Here is a 17,998-nt window from a genome sequence, read left to right on the forward strand (position 1 = left end):
ATCATCATCATCATCACCATCACCACCATCATCATCATCATCTTCATCATCATCATCATCATCATCATCATCATCATCATCATCATCATCATCATCATCATCATCATCATCATCATCACCATCATCATCATCATCATCATCATCATCATCATCATCATCATCACCATCACCACCATCATCATCATCATCATCATCATCATCATCACCATCATCATCATCATCATCATCATCATCATCATCATCATCATCATCATCATCATCATCATCACCATCACCATCATCATCATCATCATCATCATCATCATCATCATCATCACCATCACCATCATCATCATCATCATCATCATCATCATCATCATCATCATCATCATCATCACCATCATCATCATCATCATCATCATCATCATCATCATCATCATCATCATCATCATCATCATCATCATCATCATCATCATCATCATCATCATCATCATCATCACCATCCCCCTCTACTATTTCCCAGTACGGGGCCGCCGGAGCGCATCCGACCTCCCGATCCTCGTCGCCCCTAAAACAACAACAAATAAATAAATATAATATATATATATATTACAATTAAATACTTCATGAAGTGTTGATTTTTTCTTTACATAATTAACAAGCTTGAGTATAGAGAGGAATGTGGTGGTACTAGTTTGTATATGAAGGGTTAGCGAGCGAGGATGAGGAAACAGGTGAGAGTTGATGCAGTGTGCCCGCCTCACAGGCTGCTTGGTCACGCCTCAATGTTGTCCGCAGGTTGGCAGGCTGAAACAAGTAGTGACAACGTTGAACCAGCTGCACGAGGGTCGTGTTGGGCCTCTGCAAGGTTGGTATAAGCTCTCTTGGCTCTCGTGGGGCCAGGTGCTCTTGGCTCTCGTAGGGCCAGGTGCTCCTAGTCTTGGCTCTCGTGGGGCCAGGTGCTCCTAGTCTTGGCTCTCGTAGGGCCAGGTGCTCCTAGTCTTGGCTCTCGTAGGGCCAGGTGCTCCTAGTCTTGGCTCTCGTAGGGCCAGGTGCTCCTAGTCTTGGCTCTCGTAGGGCCAGGTGCTCCTAGTCTTGACTCTCGTAGGGCCAGGTGCTCCTAGTCTTGGCTCTCGAGGGGCCAGGTGCTCCTAGTCTTGGCTCTCGTGGGGCCAGGTGCCCCTAGTCTTGACTCTCGTAGGGCCAGGTGCCCCTAGTCTTGACTCTCGTAGGGCCAGGTGCTCCTAGTCTGGCTCTCGAGGGGCCAGGTGCTCCTAGTCTTGGCTCTCGTGGGGCCAGGTGCCCCTAGTCTTGACTCTCGTAGGGCCAGGTGCCCCTAGTCTTGACTCTCGTAGGGCCAGGTGCTCCTAGTCTTGGCTCTCGAGGGGCCAGGTGCTCCTAGTCTTGGCTCTCGTGGGGCCAGGTGCCCCTAGTCTTGACTCTCGTAGGGCCAGGTGCTCCTAGTCTTGGCTCTCGAGGGGCCAGGTGCTCTTAGTCTTGGCTCTCTTGGGGATAGGTGCTCCTAGTCTTGGCTCTCATGGGGCCAGGTGCTCCTAGTCTAGGCTCTCGTGGGGCCAGGTGCTCTTAGTCTGGGTCCGTCTAATTACCACAAGCTACCACAAGCTACACAAGCTTCAGAAAGCTTCCTGGCAATACGTTAGTAATGAATAAATAAGATATGTTAAGTTAGGCTGACCTAACCTAACCTAACCTATCCTAACCTATCCTAACCTATCCTAACCTAACCTAACTTAACTAAACCAAACCTAACCTAACCTAACCGAAGCTTGGATCGTCGACTTGATTTGGCGTCACCAGCTTTTTATTTTCGTCTAATTTCTTTATAAAAAGATACTTTTTCAGATTAAAATTATGTTTTTTCATGTTGTACATTCAGCACCTACATTATAATGAGTAAATATATCATTTATTCATTACTAACGTATTGCCAGGAAGCTTTCTGAAGCTTGTGTAGCTTGTGGTAATTAGACGGACCGCTTAGTCTTTGCTCTCGTAGGGCCAGGTGCTCCTAGTCTTGGCTCTCGTGGGGCCAGGTGCTCCTAGTCTTGGCTCTCGTGGGGCCAGGTGCTCCTAGTCTTGGCTCTCGTAGGGCCAGGTGCTCCTAGTCTTGGCTCTCGTGGGGCCAGGTGCTCCTAGTCTTGGCTCTCGTAGGGCCAGGTGCTCCTAGTCTTGGCCCTCGTGGGGCCAGGTGCTCCTAGTCTTGGCTCTCGTGGGGCCAGGTGCTCCTAGTCTTGGCTCTCGTGGGGCCAGGTGCCCCTAGTCTTAGCTCTCGTGAGGCCAGGTGCTCCTAGTCTTGGCTCTCGTAGGGCTAGGTGCTCCTAGTCTTGGCTCTCGTAGGGTCAGGTGCTCTTAGTCTTGGCTCTCGTGGGGCTAGGTGCTCCTAGTCTTGGCTCTCGTGGGGCCAGGTGCCCCTAGTCTTGGCTCTCGTGGGGCCAGGTGCTCCTTGTCTTGGCTCTCGTAGGGCCAGGTGCTCCTAGTCTTGGCTCTCGTGGGGCCAGGTGCCCCTAGTCTTAGCTCTCGTGAGGCCAGGTGCTCCTAGTCTTGGCTCTTGTAGGGCTAGGTGCTCCTAGTCTTGGCTCTCGTGGGGCCAGGTGCCCCTAGTCTTGGCTCTCGTGGGGCCAGGTGCTCCTAGTCTTGGCTCTCGTGGGGCCAGGTGCCCCTAGTCTTGGCTCTCGTGGGGCCAGGTGCTCCTAGTCTTGGCTCTCGTGGGGCCAGGTGCCCCTAGTCTTGGCTCTCGTGGGGCCAGGTGCTCCTAGTCTTGGCTCTCGTAGGGCCAGGTGCTCCTAGTCTTGGCTCTCGTAGGGCTAGGTGCTCCTAGTCTTGGCTCTCCTGGGGCCAGGTGCCCCTAGTCTTGGCTCTCGTGGGGCCAGGTGTTCCTAGTCTTGGCTCTCGTGGGGCCAGGTGCCCCTAGTCTTGGCTCTCGTGGGGCCAGGTGCTCCTAGTCTTGGCTCTCGTAGGGCCAGGTGCTCCTAGTCTTGGCTCTCGTGGGGCCAGGTGCTCCTAGTCTTGGCTCTCGCGGGGCCAGGTGCTCTTAGTCTTGGCTCTCGTGGGGCCAGGTGCTCTTAGTCTTGGCTCTCGTAGGGCCAGGTGCTCCTAGTCTTGGCTCTCGCGGGGCCAGGTGCTCCTAGTCTTGGCTCTCGTGGGGCCAGGTGCTCTTAGTCTTGGCTCTCGTAGGGCCAGGTGCTCCTAGTCTTGGCTCTCGTGGGGCCAGGTGCTTCTAGTCTTGGCTCTCGTGGGGCCAGGTACTCTTAGTCTTGGCTCTCGTAGGGCCAGGTGCTCCTAGTCTTGGCTCTCGCGGGGCCAGGTGCTCCTAGTCTTGGCTCTCGTAGGGCCAGGTGCTCTTAGTCTTGGCTCTCGTGGGGCCAGGTGCTCCTAGTCTTGGCTCTCGTGGGGCCAGATGCTCCTGGTCTTGGCTCTCGTGGGGCCAGGTGCCCCTAGTCTTGACTCTCGTAGGGCCAGGTGCCCCTAGTCTTGGCTCTTGTGGGGCCAGGTGCTCCTAGTCTTGGCTCTCGTAGGGCCAGTTGCCCCTAGTCTTGGCTCTCGTGGGGCCAGGTGCTCCTAGTCTTGGCTCTCGTGGGGCCAGATGCTCCTGGTCTTGGCTCTCGTAGGGCCAGGTGCCCCTAGTCTTGGCTCTTGTAGGGCCAGGTGCTCCTAGTCTTGGCTCTCGTGGGGCCAGGTGCTCCTAGTCTTGGCTCTCGTAGGGCCAGGTGCCCCTAGTCTTGGCTCTCGTAGGGCCAGGTGCTCCTAGTCTTGGCTCTCGTGGGGCCAGGTGCTCCTAGTCTTGGCTCTCGTAGGGCCAGGTGCTCCTAGTCTTGGCTCTCGTGGGGCCAGGTGCCCCTAGTCTTGGCTCTCGTAGGGCCAGGTGCTCCTAGTCTTGGCTCTCGTGGGGCCAGGTGCTCCTAGTCTTGGCTCTCGTAGGGCCAGGTGCTCCTAGTCTTGGCTCTCGTGGGGCTAGGTGCTCCTAGTCTTGGCTCTCGTAGGGCCAGGTGCCCCTAGTCTTGGCTCTCGTAGGGCCAGGTGCTCCTAGTCTTGGCTCTCGTGGGGCCAGGTGCTCCTAGTCTTGGCTCTCGTAGGGCCAGGTGCTAAGGCAATCGAGGTGTAGCCAAATCATGTACTGTACTGTGGTTTGTTGTCTTTTGCACACCATGTATTCATTCACAAGTGTAGTCGTGCTACGTCATCGCTACTCTTTAACCCTTAGAGAGTACTTACCTAATACTCTAATAGAGTACCATTGTTCCAAGTAGCTGTCAGCCACTAGTGCAGCTTATGAAATATATATTTGGTAAATACTGTAATTTAAATTACAGAATATATAGTAGGACAAAATCCAGTTTCTTAGATATAAAGAAATCTACAGTTTGTTTGATATAAAGAAGTCCATAGTTTCTTTGATATAAAGAAATCCACAGTTTCTTAGATATAAAGAAATCCTCAGTTTCTTTGATTTAAAGAAATCCACAATTTCTTTGATATAAAGAAATCCACAATTTCTTAGATATAAAGAAATCTAGTTTCTTTGATATAAAGAAGTCCATAGTTTCTTTGATATAAAGAAATCCACAGTTTCTTAGTTATAAAGAAATTCACAGTTTCTTAGATATAAAGAAATCCAGCTTCTTAGATATAAAGAAATCCAGTTTCTTTGATATAAAGAAATCTACAGGGAAATGAAATAATAAAATTTATACTAATTAAATGTTGATCTTGTTGGTAAATCATACTTATTTTTAATCATACAATAAAATTTAATTTAATTTAATCATACAATAAATATTTTTTGTGAGTGATGATGCCACTTGCTCCAAAATTATTGGCTGAATAATCTCTTAGGCTTGGTGCCTTCTTTTGATAATTACTTTACTCCAAAATTCTCTTTGGTTGTATGGTGCTGCTACCTGGTGGCAATTGTGGTGGGTCGGTTAGGTTGTCCAACTGGTAGTTAGCAAGAGTGTTCCATTGGCGGTCAGCATTTAGGACTTGAAATGCCTTGAATTATTATGAATAGAACCTTTTGGCAGTCATTCCAATGCTGAAATATCTCTTTTTTTTAAATGTTCCATAACATAAATATGGGGGGGGGGGGGTAGAAGGGCAAATAAGTGGGACTTTTGATAAGCCGCCGGCTTCCTGTCCTTGTTGAGGCCACTAGTGTGTTAGTGGCCCTCAGGTAAATTCAGGTTAACATTGTCCTGCAGTAACCGCATCAAAAGTTCACGTGCATGTTGTCAGAATGTCATCCTGCCTGATGGTTACAGGTGCTACTAATTACCCAAAGCTACCTAAAGCCTCCTTGCATTACGTAAGTAATGAAGAAATATGACGTACTTTATTTACCGACTATAATGACTATAATGTTGGTGCTGACTGTAGAACATAAAAAAACATTATTATTCTGAAATAATATTTTATAATGAAATTAGACGAAACTAAGTAGCAGGTGACACCAAAGGACATCGACGATCCAAGCGACAATGTTGTGGAGCGACTTATCCAAGATATATTGTTGCCTGGAGAGTGTTCGCTGGCATATCAGCCTCCTGTACCTAACCTAATATAACCTCCAGGCATCACCATATCTTGGCTAAGTTGCTCCTCAACTTTGTTGCTTGGCTCGTTGACTTCCTCTGGCATCAATTGCCACATAGCTTCATCTAATATTGTTATAAAATGATATTACTGTATTTCAGAGTAAAATATGTTTTTCATGTTCTGCATTCAGCACCAACATTATAGTGAGTAAATGTTACATTTCTTCATTACTTATGAAACGCTAGAAGGCTTTGGGTAATTAATAGGTCCGATCGTTGCTACCAGTAATTCTGTCCGATAAATACAACAGAATGTACTCGGGAAGTAACCGAGTCAGATTACTCTGAAAATAAAATCACCCTTAGACTTGGGGTTAACAGATAATATAGTTTGAACTTCCTGCCACCAGTAGTAATGCTGGAAGTGCCATCCCAGAATGTACTATGATTAACACTGAGGCAGTGGCCTGCAAACCACCACCTTCAGGTCCCAACAAATGTGGATAACCAAGTTTGTGGTACAGTAATGCTTCAATGCAGTTACAGATTAGCATACAGTATTTTAAAAAATTTACTGTAGCAGTTAAAAACATGTTATAGTTCAGCTAGTGTACTTTCCACAGATGATGGCAGCTGCTGACCCTGGAGGGCCTTCTGCTGTACACACAGTGGATCATGAAGCTTCTGTAGACTTGCAAAAGAAATTTGAATCCATTGTGGAAAGGGAATTAAAACAGGAATTAACTCAGGTATAGTTATACAGAATGGTATGGTAAACTACCATAATTTCAAACTACCATAGTTTCAATTTCAGGACAAATGGGGGGGGGGGACCTTTGACAAGTCTCCGGGTTCTCAATGTTCTCATTGACAAGTTCTCATTGAGGCCACTAAAGGTGGGTGGTTACCCTCAGGTAAAAGTGACATTGAAAGGCAATTTTAGTAGTGTAATCCTTTACTCTCACAAAACTGTGTGTGTGTGTGTATATGTAATTACCTAAGTGTAGTTACAGGATGAACGCTATGCTTGTGGTGTCCCGTCTTCCCAATACTCTGTCATATACTGTAACACTTTGAAACTACTACTGGGTTTGGTCTCCACTACTTTCTCACTTAACTTGTTCCAACCATCTACCACTGTGTTTCTAAAAGAAAACTTTCTAATTTCGTTCAGCACCTTTATTTCCTTAGCTTAAATCTATGACCTCTTGTTCTTGAGGTTGCCAGTTTCAGGAGTTCCTCTGTAAATTTGGTCAATTCCTGTTATTATTTTGTAAGTGGTGATCAGATTGCCTCTTTTTTTTTCCTTCTATCTTCTAGCTTTGGTATATTTAATACCTCCAGTCTTTCATCATAACATAAATTTATTTATTTATTTATTTTATTTATTAAAAGTTTCATGTATAAAATGTATAGAGTGCAAGGTGTTATAGTAAAAAATGTTATTACTTTATGTTTCAAGGAAATTGCCTTTATTATATTATGTAAACATTCCTTTGGATCACTGTATATAATGTACTGTATTAATTTTAAGCACTTTAGCCACTTTGTGGCTCTCTGGGAACTTAAATATTTTTAATTATGTAGGACATTGTGTATATTTTTCTAAACATATGGTAGCCAAATTTAAAGCATTCAAAGTCTAGTACAGATTGCTTTATACAGTATTTGTGTAATATTTGCTTAGAAACCTATACTGTGCAGTGATGTACAATATTGGCTCGCAGCCCATTTTGGTTATAAGGGCCCGGACTTGGGGGTATTAATCACTTCGACTTTGGTTCAGTACGCGCTCCCTGGTCTTTTCCCTGTTGTTCACCCTGTTTTTTCCCCTTCCCCCTTCCCCTGCTTCCGGCTCCCTAACGTCTTGAGTGTTTCAGAGTTGGAGCGGGGTTTAGTTGGTAATGAGACACAGGTAGCTTTGGGTGCTGCCCCATTAGGGTTGGGGACTGAGGCATTCGATCCGGCTCATCCTCACCGGCTTTCAAATAGCATGAGACTCCCCCCGTCGCCTCGTCAACGGGGCGATAGGGGAGAAGGCTCTCGCTGTTTGCTCACACGTGGTCCCACAGTTCGTGAGCGTTTAAGGTCATATCCTCTGGCCTGTGGTGGCATTTGGCGACTGTTGCCTCCTTTAGGGGGTTCAGGGCTGGGGGGGGGGGCGGACAAGCTTCTTTTCCCTGTGCTCCGTCGGGTCCTCTTCGAGTGGGTGTGCTTGGGCATGGTTGAAACGATTCCTATCCCTCAGGTAGGTTTCCCGCCTGTTTCTAGTGCCGAAACGGGACTGTGTGGATCTGCGATTCATTCTGGACTTGTCCCGTCTGAACCCCTGGATTCCTTACCCCTCCCTTTCGGATGACCACTCTGTCTCAGGTTCGGCTTCTGTTGGAGCCAGGTGCCTGGATGATGCCCCTGGACCTCAGGGGATGCATATTAGCATGTTCCCATTCATCCAGGTTTCAGGGACTGGTTAGGTTTCTTGGTGGGACATCAAGCTTACAGCATTCATTGCCTTCCTATTGGCTTGAATCTGGCACCTCACATATTCATTTATTTATTTATTTATTTATTTATGCATATACAAGAAGGTACATTGGGAATGTGAGGATACATAATATGGTAATTACAGTCTTGTAAAGCCACTAGTACGTGCAGCGTTTCGGGCAGGGTCTTACCGAGTCGTGGTGACCCATCTGCTTCTGCTAGGGATTTAGGTTATGGCCTACCTCGATGACTGGCTGGTGTGGGCTCTAAGTCAGTCTGCATGTCTGCTCACTAGGAGCGTGGTTCTTTCCCAGCTCACTGGGTTCGGGTTCCGGGTGAACTGGCAGAAGTCCCATCTGGTTCCCATTCCAGATTCGAACCTAGCTGGGTTTGTTTGTGCCTCTCGGACCCCTTCCTTGTCTCTATCCGGAGGCATTGCTGCAACTCTGTTTCTGGGGGGAGGGTCCCAGGTCACTCGGCGGTTACTCGAGCTTTTGTGCAGGAGTCTGAACTTTGCTGTGCTGGATTACCTGCTAGGTTGGGTTTGGCTTTGGCATCTGCTCTGTTTCCTTTAAGAACACCCCTTCCACCTCTCTTGCGATCACTGGGTTCTGCCTCCAGGGGCTTTGCGTTGGTTGCTGCGTCACCGGCTTCCTCTTTGTGTTTTTTAGGGTTCAGTGCCTTGGGGCCTACTCGAGCCCTCGCTCAATGCGTTCACGGACACGTCTTTCGGCTGGGGCTTTGACCAGTGCTCATCAGGCCAGCTGGGGCAGTGGGGTTCATCTTTCCGTGGGCCTCTCAGCATGGTGTGGGAGCTTGCGCCAGTTTGGCTGTCACTTTGGAGGGTTCGGGTTGCTCAGGGTTCGACCATCTGGCTTCATTCTGACTGTTCTCCGGAGGTTCGGTTGCAGCTTGAGCCGTGGGGGTTCCCGTTTGGTCCTTGCCTCTTTGGGGCTGGTTGCTTCGACTGGCTCGTCTGCTGGTTTCTCAGGGTCCATGCAGCTCACATCCGGGGGGTGTCCAACATCCTAGCCGAGGCCTGTCATGATTCATTCCCCTGTCTATGGAATGGACGGTCAACGGCGACTCTTTCAATTGGCTCTGCCAGACGTATGGGTTCCCGGAGGTGGACCTCTACGCATCGGCGTTGTCAAGACGTCTCCCGATATGTCGATATGTGGCGCAATTCCCCGACTGCGGAGCCTTCGCGGTGAATGCCTTTTGGCAGGACTGGTCAAGGTGGGGTTAGCTGTACCTCTTACCCCCCGGTCCAGCTGTTGCTTTGGGTTCTGGCTCAGTTGGAGTCTTACCATGGGAGAGTTGCCCTAATGGCTCCTTGGTTTTAGGTGCTGCTTGCTTGGTGTCCAAACCCGGGGCATTTTCCGTGTCTCTGCCTCTTCCAGCAGATCAGACTGGTTCGGTACATGGCTGGTTCGGTCTCCTCCGTTCTTCGCATCTGGTCTTTTTGACGTGGATTTATCACCATCTTTATGGTGATAAATTATTTCACCATTTCTTTATGATGGCTTTGTTGATGTCCCTACTTAAGAGCTTCGTCCCGACGTCAGTATTAAGTTTCTTGGCATTCTTTCCGCCATTTTCTCTCTCTTTGTAGGTTGCTTGTGCTCAGGCTCTTTCTTTGCCTATTTGTCCTCTTCCGTTTAAAGAGTTGGCCGTGGCGCAGTTTATTTAGGCTGCGTCGTCGGCTTGTCGTCCGATGTCGGACTTGTTGGTTTTCCAGGGGTCCCAATGTGGGTCTTCCCGGAAGGGTCGTGCCAGGGCTCGGGGTTCCTCTCGTCGTGGTAGGCCACTGGTGTCAGGTTCGGGTGCCTCCTACTTCGGACCCTCCCTCGTCTGGTCGGCGCGGTGTTCGCTCAGTGCAGGGTTCTTGGTCTCATAAGGGGCGCTGGCCCTTTCGCGGTTTGCCCCATTGACGGGGCGATGGGGGGGCGGCTTGCGCTGTTCGCCCACGCCTGCTCCCACGATTCGAGGGCGTTTTGGGTCGTGTCTGTCGGCCTGCGGTGGCGTTGGGTGACCCCTCCCCCCCTTGGGGTGGTCGGGGCTGGCAGGGCAGGTTTCTTTCCCCTGCACTCTGTCGAGTTGTCTTGGAGTGGGTTTGCTTGGGCGTCGTCGAAACGACGTTGTCCCTCAAATGTGTTTCCCGTCTGTTTCCGGTCCCAAAACGGGACTGCGTGGACCTGCGGTTCATTCTGGACTTGTCCCGTCTGATCCCCGGGGTTCATTGCCCCTCCTTTCGGATGACTACGCTGTCTCAGGTTCGGCTCCTCTTGGAGCCGGGCGCTTGGATGCTGTCCCTGGACCTCCGGGACGCTTATTGGCATGTCCCGATTCATCCACGGTTCAGGGACTGGCTCGGTTTTGTTGTGGGGCATCTGAGTTACCGCTTTCGTTGTCTCCCGTTCGGGTTGAACCTGGCACCTCGCGTGTTCACACGCCTTACGCGGGTCGTGGTAGCCCGTTTGCGTCTCCTAGGTGTTAGGGTGTTGGCCTACATTCGACGACTGGCTGGTTTGGGCTCTCAGCCGGTCAGCTTGCTTGCTAGCCAGGGATTTGGTTCTTTCCCAGCTCGCCAGGTTTGGGTTCTTGGTGAACTGGAGGAAGTCCCATCTGGTCCCCTCTCAGGTTCGGACTTTGCTGGGTCTCGTTTGGGACTCTCGGACCACCTCCTTGTCTCTCCTTCCGGAGTCTCTCCTGCGGCTGCGGTCCCGCCTTCGTCTGTTTCTGGTGGGCCCTTCAGGTCACCCGGCGGTTGCTCGAGGGGCTGTGCGGGAGCCTGAACTTCGCGATGGTGATCTACCCACTGGGTCGAGGTTTGGCTTCGTCGGCTGTTATAGTTCCTTCGGGGTCACCCCCTTCCGCCTCTCGCTGATCGCAGGGTTCGACCCCCAGGGGCCTTACGTCGGCTGCTGCGTCACCGGCTTCCTCTGCGGGTTTTTCGGAGTTCAGTGCCTTGGCGCCTACCCGAGCCCTCGCTCGATGTGTACACGGATGCGTTGTCTCTCGGCTGGGGCTTTGTGACCAGTGCTCACCAGGCCGGCCAGGGGCGTTGGGATCTGTCCTTCCGTCGAGCTCACAGCACGGTGCGGGAGTTCGCGGCAGTGTGGTTTGCTCTTTGGAGGATTTGGGTCGCCCGCGGATCGATGATTTGGCTCCATTCAGACTGCTTTCTGGTAGTTCATTGCCTGAACCGCGGGGGTTTGATGCTGGTCCTTGTCTCTTTGGGGTTGGTCGCTTCGGGTGACTCGTCTGCTGGGTTCTCGGGGTTTGGCTCTCCTGGCGGTTCACATACAGGAAGTGTCCAACGTCTTGGCCGATGCCCTGTCTCGCTTCGTTCCCCTCTCCACGGAGTGGACGGTCGACGACGAGTCCTTCCATTGGCTTTGCCAGATATTCGGGCGCCCCGAGGTGGACCTCTTCGCGTCGGCGTGGTCGTGGCGTTTTCCCATGTATGCGGCGCCCTTCCCCTGATTGCGAGGCCATCGGGGTCGATGCCTTTCGGCTAGACTGGCCGAGGTGGGGTTCCTGTACCTCTTTTCCCCAGTTCGGCTGTTACTCCAGGTCCTGACTCGCTTGGAGACTTACCAGGGGAGAGTTGTCCTTCTATGGCCCCTTGGTGGCCGGCCCAGCCTTTGTTTCAGGCGCTGCTTGCTCGGTGTCCGAACCCAAGGGTTTTCCCGCGGCTCCACCTCTTTCAGCAAATCGGGCCGGTACGTCACGTGGCTGGTTCGATCTTCTCGAGTCTTCGCGTATGGGTTTTTTGACTCGAGTCTATCATCATCTCTATGGTGATCAGGTGGCCTCCTTGTTGGTGTTGATGTCCCACCTGAGGGCTTCTTCTCGGCGGCAGTATGAAGTTTCCTGGCGGTCCTTCTGTTTCTTTTTGCGTCTTCGTCGTGTTAGTTCATTGTCTGTTAGGGTGGTCTTGTTCTTTCTCTCTTGGTTGTTTCAGGACCGTCATCTTATGCCTAACACTGTCGCCTCGTATCGTGCGGTGCTGGCGGAGGTGCTTCAGCTTGCCTTCGGTATCGATGTTACGTCTGCGCCGTTTTGCAAGCTATCTCGTGCCTTGTTTCACTTCTGGCCTGCTCATGCGTCGCCTGAGCCGTCCTGGTCTTTGGACCGAGTGCTCGCTTACCTTTCGTCTCCTCGTTTCGTTGTGGCCCCTTCAGTCCGGGATTGTTTCTCCAAGGCTCTTTTCTTGTTGGCATTAGCCTCTGGGGGTTGGGTAGGCGTGCTTCATGCTCTCCTCTGGCGCAGGGGTTTCTGCTCTTTTGGTCGTGGAGATTGTTTTGTTCGCTTGCAGCCTTCTTCTTTTCTGGCGAAGAATGAGACTGCTGCGTTCCGGAGGGGTCCATGGGTAGTTGATGCTTGGTTGGTCAGGCCGGGGGTGCATCATGTTTTATGTCCAGGTTGCGGTGCTTCACCGTTATTTGCGCGCCATGGCTTCTGTGTCCGGGGACGTGCTTTGGGTTGATCCGGTTTCCCTTCTTCCCTGTTCGCGGGTTCGGGTCTCCCAAGTTCGTCCGCAAGGTTATCAAGTCCAGCCAGCCTGCGGTCTATCCCCGTGCCCGTGACGTCCGTAAGTTCACGGCTCTTGCTGCCGTCTTTGGGAATATGTCTTGGTCTGATATTTGGGTATGGAGTTTTTGGCGGTCAAACAGGGTCCTGGCTGCTCGTTACCTTGTGAATGTCCCTGGGCCCCGTTGGGCCTGTGTTGCTTTGGGTCGGCGGTTGCAGCCAGTTGTCTCGGCCATGAGTTGAGTGAGCGACGACCGCCTCCCGGGTAGTTCCCTCTTTTTTCTGTCTGTGGGTAGTTAGCTCCGGGGAGCTGACGGGGCTTTCCCCAGAAAACCAGTGTTGAATGTAATGAAACGCCATTTTCTGGGTGAGTCCTGGAGGCTCCCCGGCATCCCTCCCTCCCTCCGGTCGGCGTTTTTTTCGCGTTTTTGACATTCCAGCCTCAAGAACTGAGGTGTGGGTAGCCGGCGTGGGGGGTCTGGGGCTCTCCCTTCTCCTTCTCGGGGAGGGGGGAAGCTGCAGAGACAGCGGCGCGGTGACGTGTGACGTCACACTAGTTTGCTTGTTTTCTGTTGGGGAATTCTATCCACTAGTTCGGCTTTTGGTAGCAATTTTAACCAGAATAGGGGTTTGTTTTGAGGCACTTACCTTTCTGGGTGCCTGTTCCGGTCGATAGCAGGCATAGAATGCTTCCAACCACACGGGGGTTTCTATAGGCCATTGCTCCCCTTGCCTCTCTGTGGGGGCCCGGTTCTGGCCGTGGTCCCCGGTAGGCCTAAGAACTCCATACACATGACTGATGCCAAAGTCTGACATTAGCATATCAGCCTGAGAAAGCTTTGGCGGAGCCTCTGGGACTCACCCAGAAAATAGGGTTTCATTACATTCAATGCTGGTTTTTTTCTTATATTATTGTTTGATAATATTTTTGTAGAATAACATATATTGAATTTGAATTTAGTGAACAAAATGTATGCACTTTACAGTAGATTAGGTATGCTTTTATCATGGCTGTGTCATGGTGAGCTTGCTTGGCTTCTGATTTGCGTGAATAATTCTCACAAAAAGAAACATTTATTTGATTCTCTTCAGGAACTTATTCAATCCATGCAGGAATTTAATTCAGCAGGGGCACACTGTATCTACATGGTGAACTGACAATCCGGTTTCATCAAATTCACCCCTGCCCCCCAGGATCCATAATGTTTTCTTCATAAATCTGAATTTTGGGGATGTTAACCAGTGAGTGGATTTGGTCTGTTTTTAGAGGGACCCATGATATGTAGGTCTTGATTTTGGAGGTACCACTGTACATGTATACATTTGTATGATTTTGGTTTTTTGATTGTAGATACAAGTATTTTGTATTCTTTTCAGGATTCTACCATGACCAGCGTGAGTCTGTGTCTCACATGTGGCTCACCAGGTGGGAGCATCAGTGCATTTACCAGAATAGGTAATGCTGAACCTCTTCTTAATCTTCTTGGTTACATTTTAAAGAAATCTGTTGCTGACATTCACTTGTATAGTGATGTCGTGTGCGCTAAATGTTTTAAGAAATTTGAATCAATTGAAAAACAACTTTGTAAATTTGTAGACGTGTGTCGAGATACCATTCAAAGTTTTAACAAAGCTCTTAAGATATTTATGAAGTCAAAACTTTCCCAAGTAATAGAGGATGAAGATGGAAAGTGTTTACTTGTTTTAAATAGTGTGGACCTAGCAACAAATGAGAATGGTATTATTGCAAAAGCATTGTCATTGGCTACCATGAGGAAAGTAAGTAAGAGAAATGAATCCAAACCAGAGAGAAAGCACACATGCCCAGTGTGTAGCAAGACATTCCGGGCTTACAGTCACAGAGTTGAACATATGCTTATTCATACTAAAGATAAGTCATTCAAGTGTAATATTTGTGGATTTCTTACTAGCACAAAATCCAATCTTGCCAAACACAGGCAGCAACATACTGAAGAATGTGTATGTAATGTTTGTAATAAAAAACTGTGTAATAAATTTTCTCTAAAAGAACACATGAGAATCCATAATAATGACAAATCACATCAGTGCGAGCATTGCAAGAAAATGTTTTTGAGGGATCGGGATAAGAAGATCCATGAAAAAATCCACATGGCAGAAAGTCCCGGATTGCACCAGTGTAAAGTCTGCAAAAAATGCTTCGTAATTAAGTCAAGACTAATTAGGCATATGCTAATTCACCAAAAAGAAAAACAATTTGTTTGTCAAGTATGCAGCAAAAAGTTTGTTAGAAAAGATGATCTTAAATGTCATGAGAGGGTGCATACAGGTGAAAAGCCATATTCTTGTAAGGAGTGTGGCAAAGTGTTTAGATATATATCTAATTGCAGAAATCATATGAGGATACATATGAAAGATTCCAATATATATAAGTGTAGACCTTGTAACATCTCATTTCCTACCGAGGGCAAATATAACAATCACTTAAAAACCCGTAACCACAGGAAAAAACTATCAGACCCTTTGTATGATAATGCTGAGCACGTATATTGTGATGGACGTAAAACTCCGTTCACACTTGCAGATAATTCATTACACAAGACGATTTGTATTAAGCAGAAGCCAGGAACAACAGAAGAGCCAATGTATTGTAATGTGTGTTGCTTAACATTTGACAGTGTAGATCAGTTATCAGAACATACTCTTCATTCTCATGTAAAAGAAAGTGCCTTGTCACAGAATGCTGAAACAGGAATTATTATTTCAAGCGTAGATGTTGGCAGTGACACTAATATTGTTTCATTAACTCCTTTGGAACAACTTACTGTTACAGGTGAGGGTGTAAACATGATAGTAACAATGAACACTGATCCAACATCTCTGCAAATACCTCTTGTTCATGGATCACCTTCCACAAATGCTTCTCTTCTACCAGCAGATGCCCTTAAAGATGGATCTCACACAGCATCCACCATACTTCCGCTAAATGTAGACAATAAGGCCACTAATATATCTCGAAGTGATACAGTATTAACAGGAATTTCAGATAACAGTGTATTATGTAATGAAACCTTTGAACAGCCAGTTGGAGATTCTACATTACCAACATCTGGTACAGTTACTATTTTAAACCCATCAACTATTTTTAAAATAAGTGACTGGGATATTAGTCAGTATTATCAAAAGTCATGATAGAACACATCTTTGCATCTTCCTTTACTTTCATAACTATTACAGTATTGATAATTATATGTATGTAACAGTTCAAGAATCACTTTATTATGTGATTTGGATATGTATTGTTTATTATTTTAATATGAAGCATTTTGATGGTTGCTTAATTACCGGTAACTTTTTTATTCGTAGACCAGATTTTAGTCCATATGAACCCTTTCCATAATAACCCATCTTCTTATTCTACCCTCTGGATTTAGTATATATTTTCCCTAGCTGCTCATGCTAAATGAATACTGTACCTGTAAATATAAAGTTTATATATTTATACTGTGTGTATATACTATACATTGGTCCAAAAGTCTACATACATGGACAAAATTATCACCTTTTATCAAAGTGTAACTTCATTCACAAAATATGTTTACATTTTTTACATTATGTTGAAAATGCAAACAGATGTAATTGTCCCACTTCTGGTGAACTCGCATAACACTCCTGGTGTTACATACGGTTACATTTTGAATGCCTTTCCGATTCATGTTCATATCTTTTCCTGGTACTGTACACCATGGCTTTCAAGTGTCCCCAAAAGATGTTCTTCAAAGGTACAAGTATCTGTAAAAAGACAAATAATTCAATATGTATGTAGAGCATATTTAGAAAATATTACATGTTATTAAAGTATTAATTTCTCCATCAGTGGAGACATTGGTTATGAATATAAGGTATACATAATTTTTCTAAAAAATCAATGGTTGTTTCTCTATCAGGATAATAATTCTAGTGTAGAAATGAATGATTTGCTATATAGTTTGTTGTTATTCATAAAGTGCAAGATATTTTGATACATGGTAAGAATATAAATATAAAGTCATTGTTTTGTCACAAGTGTTATAATATGTATAATGGATATATATATAATATGTGAATTTCTAAAATATATTTTTTGAGCTATTAAGAGTATTTCTTGATTCTGAGTTTATCCGAGTTCTGCTGATCCTCACATTGAACTGTCAGTAATAGTGAGGTTATAAAACAAAGAGTGTGAACATTAATAATAGTAATAACTGAAATACAGAAATGAATACAGAAATAATTATAATTTATATGTAAAATGTATTATGTGTAAAATATGTACATACAGTGCCGTTTGAATTAGGGTAATGTCGCATGTATTTGGATAGGCACCAGTCTTCGAACATAAAAGAAACTCCATTTCCTAAATCGTTTTAAATTACAAAAACAAAAATCACCAGAGCATCTGCATACATACCACAACGACGTATGCTAATACGATAGATATTCTCTACTAAACATTTGACATCCAGGTGTAGTATGTCAAATGAGAATCGTAACAAAAATTATATTTTGAGTGTAGATAAAAAGTGTATAACATAAAGCATTTTGGTTTTTAATTTCAGGCAGATATAGGATCGCAGAAGTTGAAGCTAACAAACTGATACAAACCTAGGAAGGGTAATTCTAGGTGTAATATGATGGGCTGGTGTCCAGACATTAAAAATTCTTATCACTGGTCTCCGAAGAGAAAACTGACTCCAAATCACATGTGGAAACACTAATCCAAAAATTAAATACCATGCTACATTGCATATAAAAATCAGATGTTAACACTCAATAATTTCTATAGTTTTTGGCACTGAATGTGGTGGTGTCAGATTCCAGTATTCCAGGCATGATTGCAGACTCGACGGCAGGCTTATCCTTGGATTGTGTGGAGACTTACGTGGAGAGTGGTAGTTAGACTGGCCTCAAACCACCTCCATATGCATAATAGACCTCATATCTTTACTACATTATCTACTACGTAGATAATGTAGTAAAGATATTATCTACATTATTTTTGCACCTCATTTTCCCACCCGCATATATCCACTAAAAAGGTATTAAATACCACAATCCATTGTCATATCACTCTCCACTGAAGACATATCTCAAAATCAGCACACTTAACTACTCATAATTAGATAGGCCTGCTCTGTGTGTAGTTACAGGATGAGAGCTACTTTCGTGGTGTCCCGTCTTTGTAGCATTCTGTTGTATAATGCTTTGAAACTACTGATGGTTTTGGCCTCCACCACCTTCTTGCCTAACTTATTCCAATCGTCTACCACTCTGTTTGCAAAAGTAAAATTTCTTATATTTCTTGCCACAGCTTTGTTTAGTTTAAATATATGACCTTTTGTTCTTGAAGTTCCAGGTCACAGGAATTCTTCCCTATTAATTTTATTGATTCACGTTACTATTTTATACGTAGTGATATTACCTTT

General features: G+C 46.6%; 1 protein-coding gene across 2 annotated transcripts; it reads left to right on the forward strand.

The window, feature by feature from the left end:
• Positions 1-632: 632 nt before the first annotated feature.
• LOC123768231 (zinc finger protein 3 homolog) lies at positions 633-16,664 on the forward strand. Of its 2 annotated transcripts, none has more exons than XM_045758692.2 (3): positions 633-713; positions 6,155-6,280; positions 13,932-16,664. In XM_045758692.2, exons 1-3 carry the CDS (start codon positions 702-704, stop codon positions 15,723-15,725), a joined length of 1,932 nt encoding a protein of 643 aa, XP_045614648.1. In that variant the 5' UTR covers positions 633-701; the 3' UTR covers positions 15,726-16,664. The 2 variants fall into 2 exon arrangements, with proteins under 2 accessions (XP_045614648.1, XP_045614649.1); XM_045758693.2 differs by having other exon boundaries at positions 700-847.
• The last annotated feature ends 1,334 nt before the right edge of the window (positions 16,665-17,998 follow it).

Source organism: Procambarus clarkii, chromosome 59 (genome assembly GCF_040958095.1).
Source record: "Procambarus clarkii isolate CNS0578487 chromosome 59, FALCON_Pclarkii_2.0, whole genome shotgun sequence".
NCBI classification, from domain to species: Eukaryota; Metazoa; Arthropoda; class Malacostraca; order Decapoda; family Cambaridae; genus Procambarus; species Procambarus clarkii.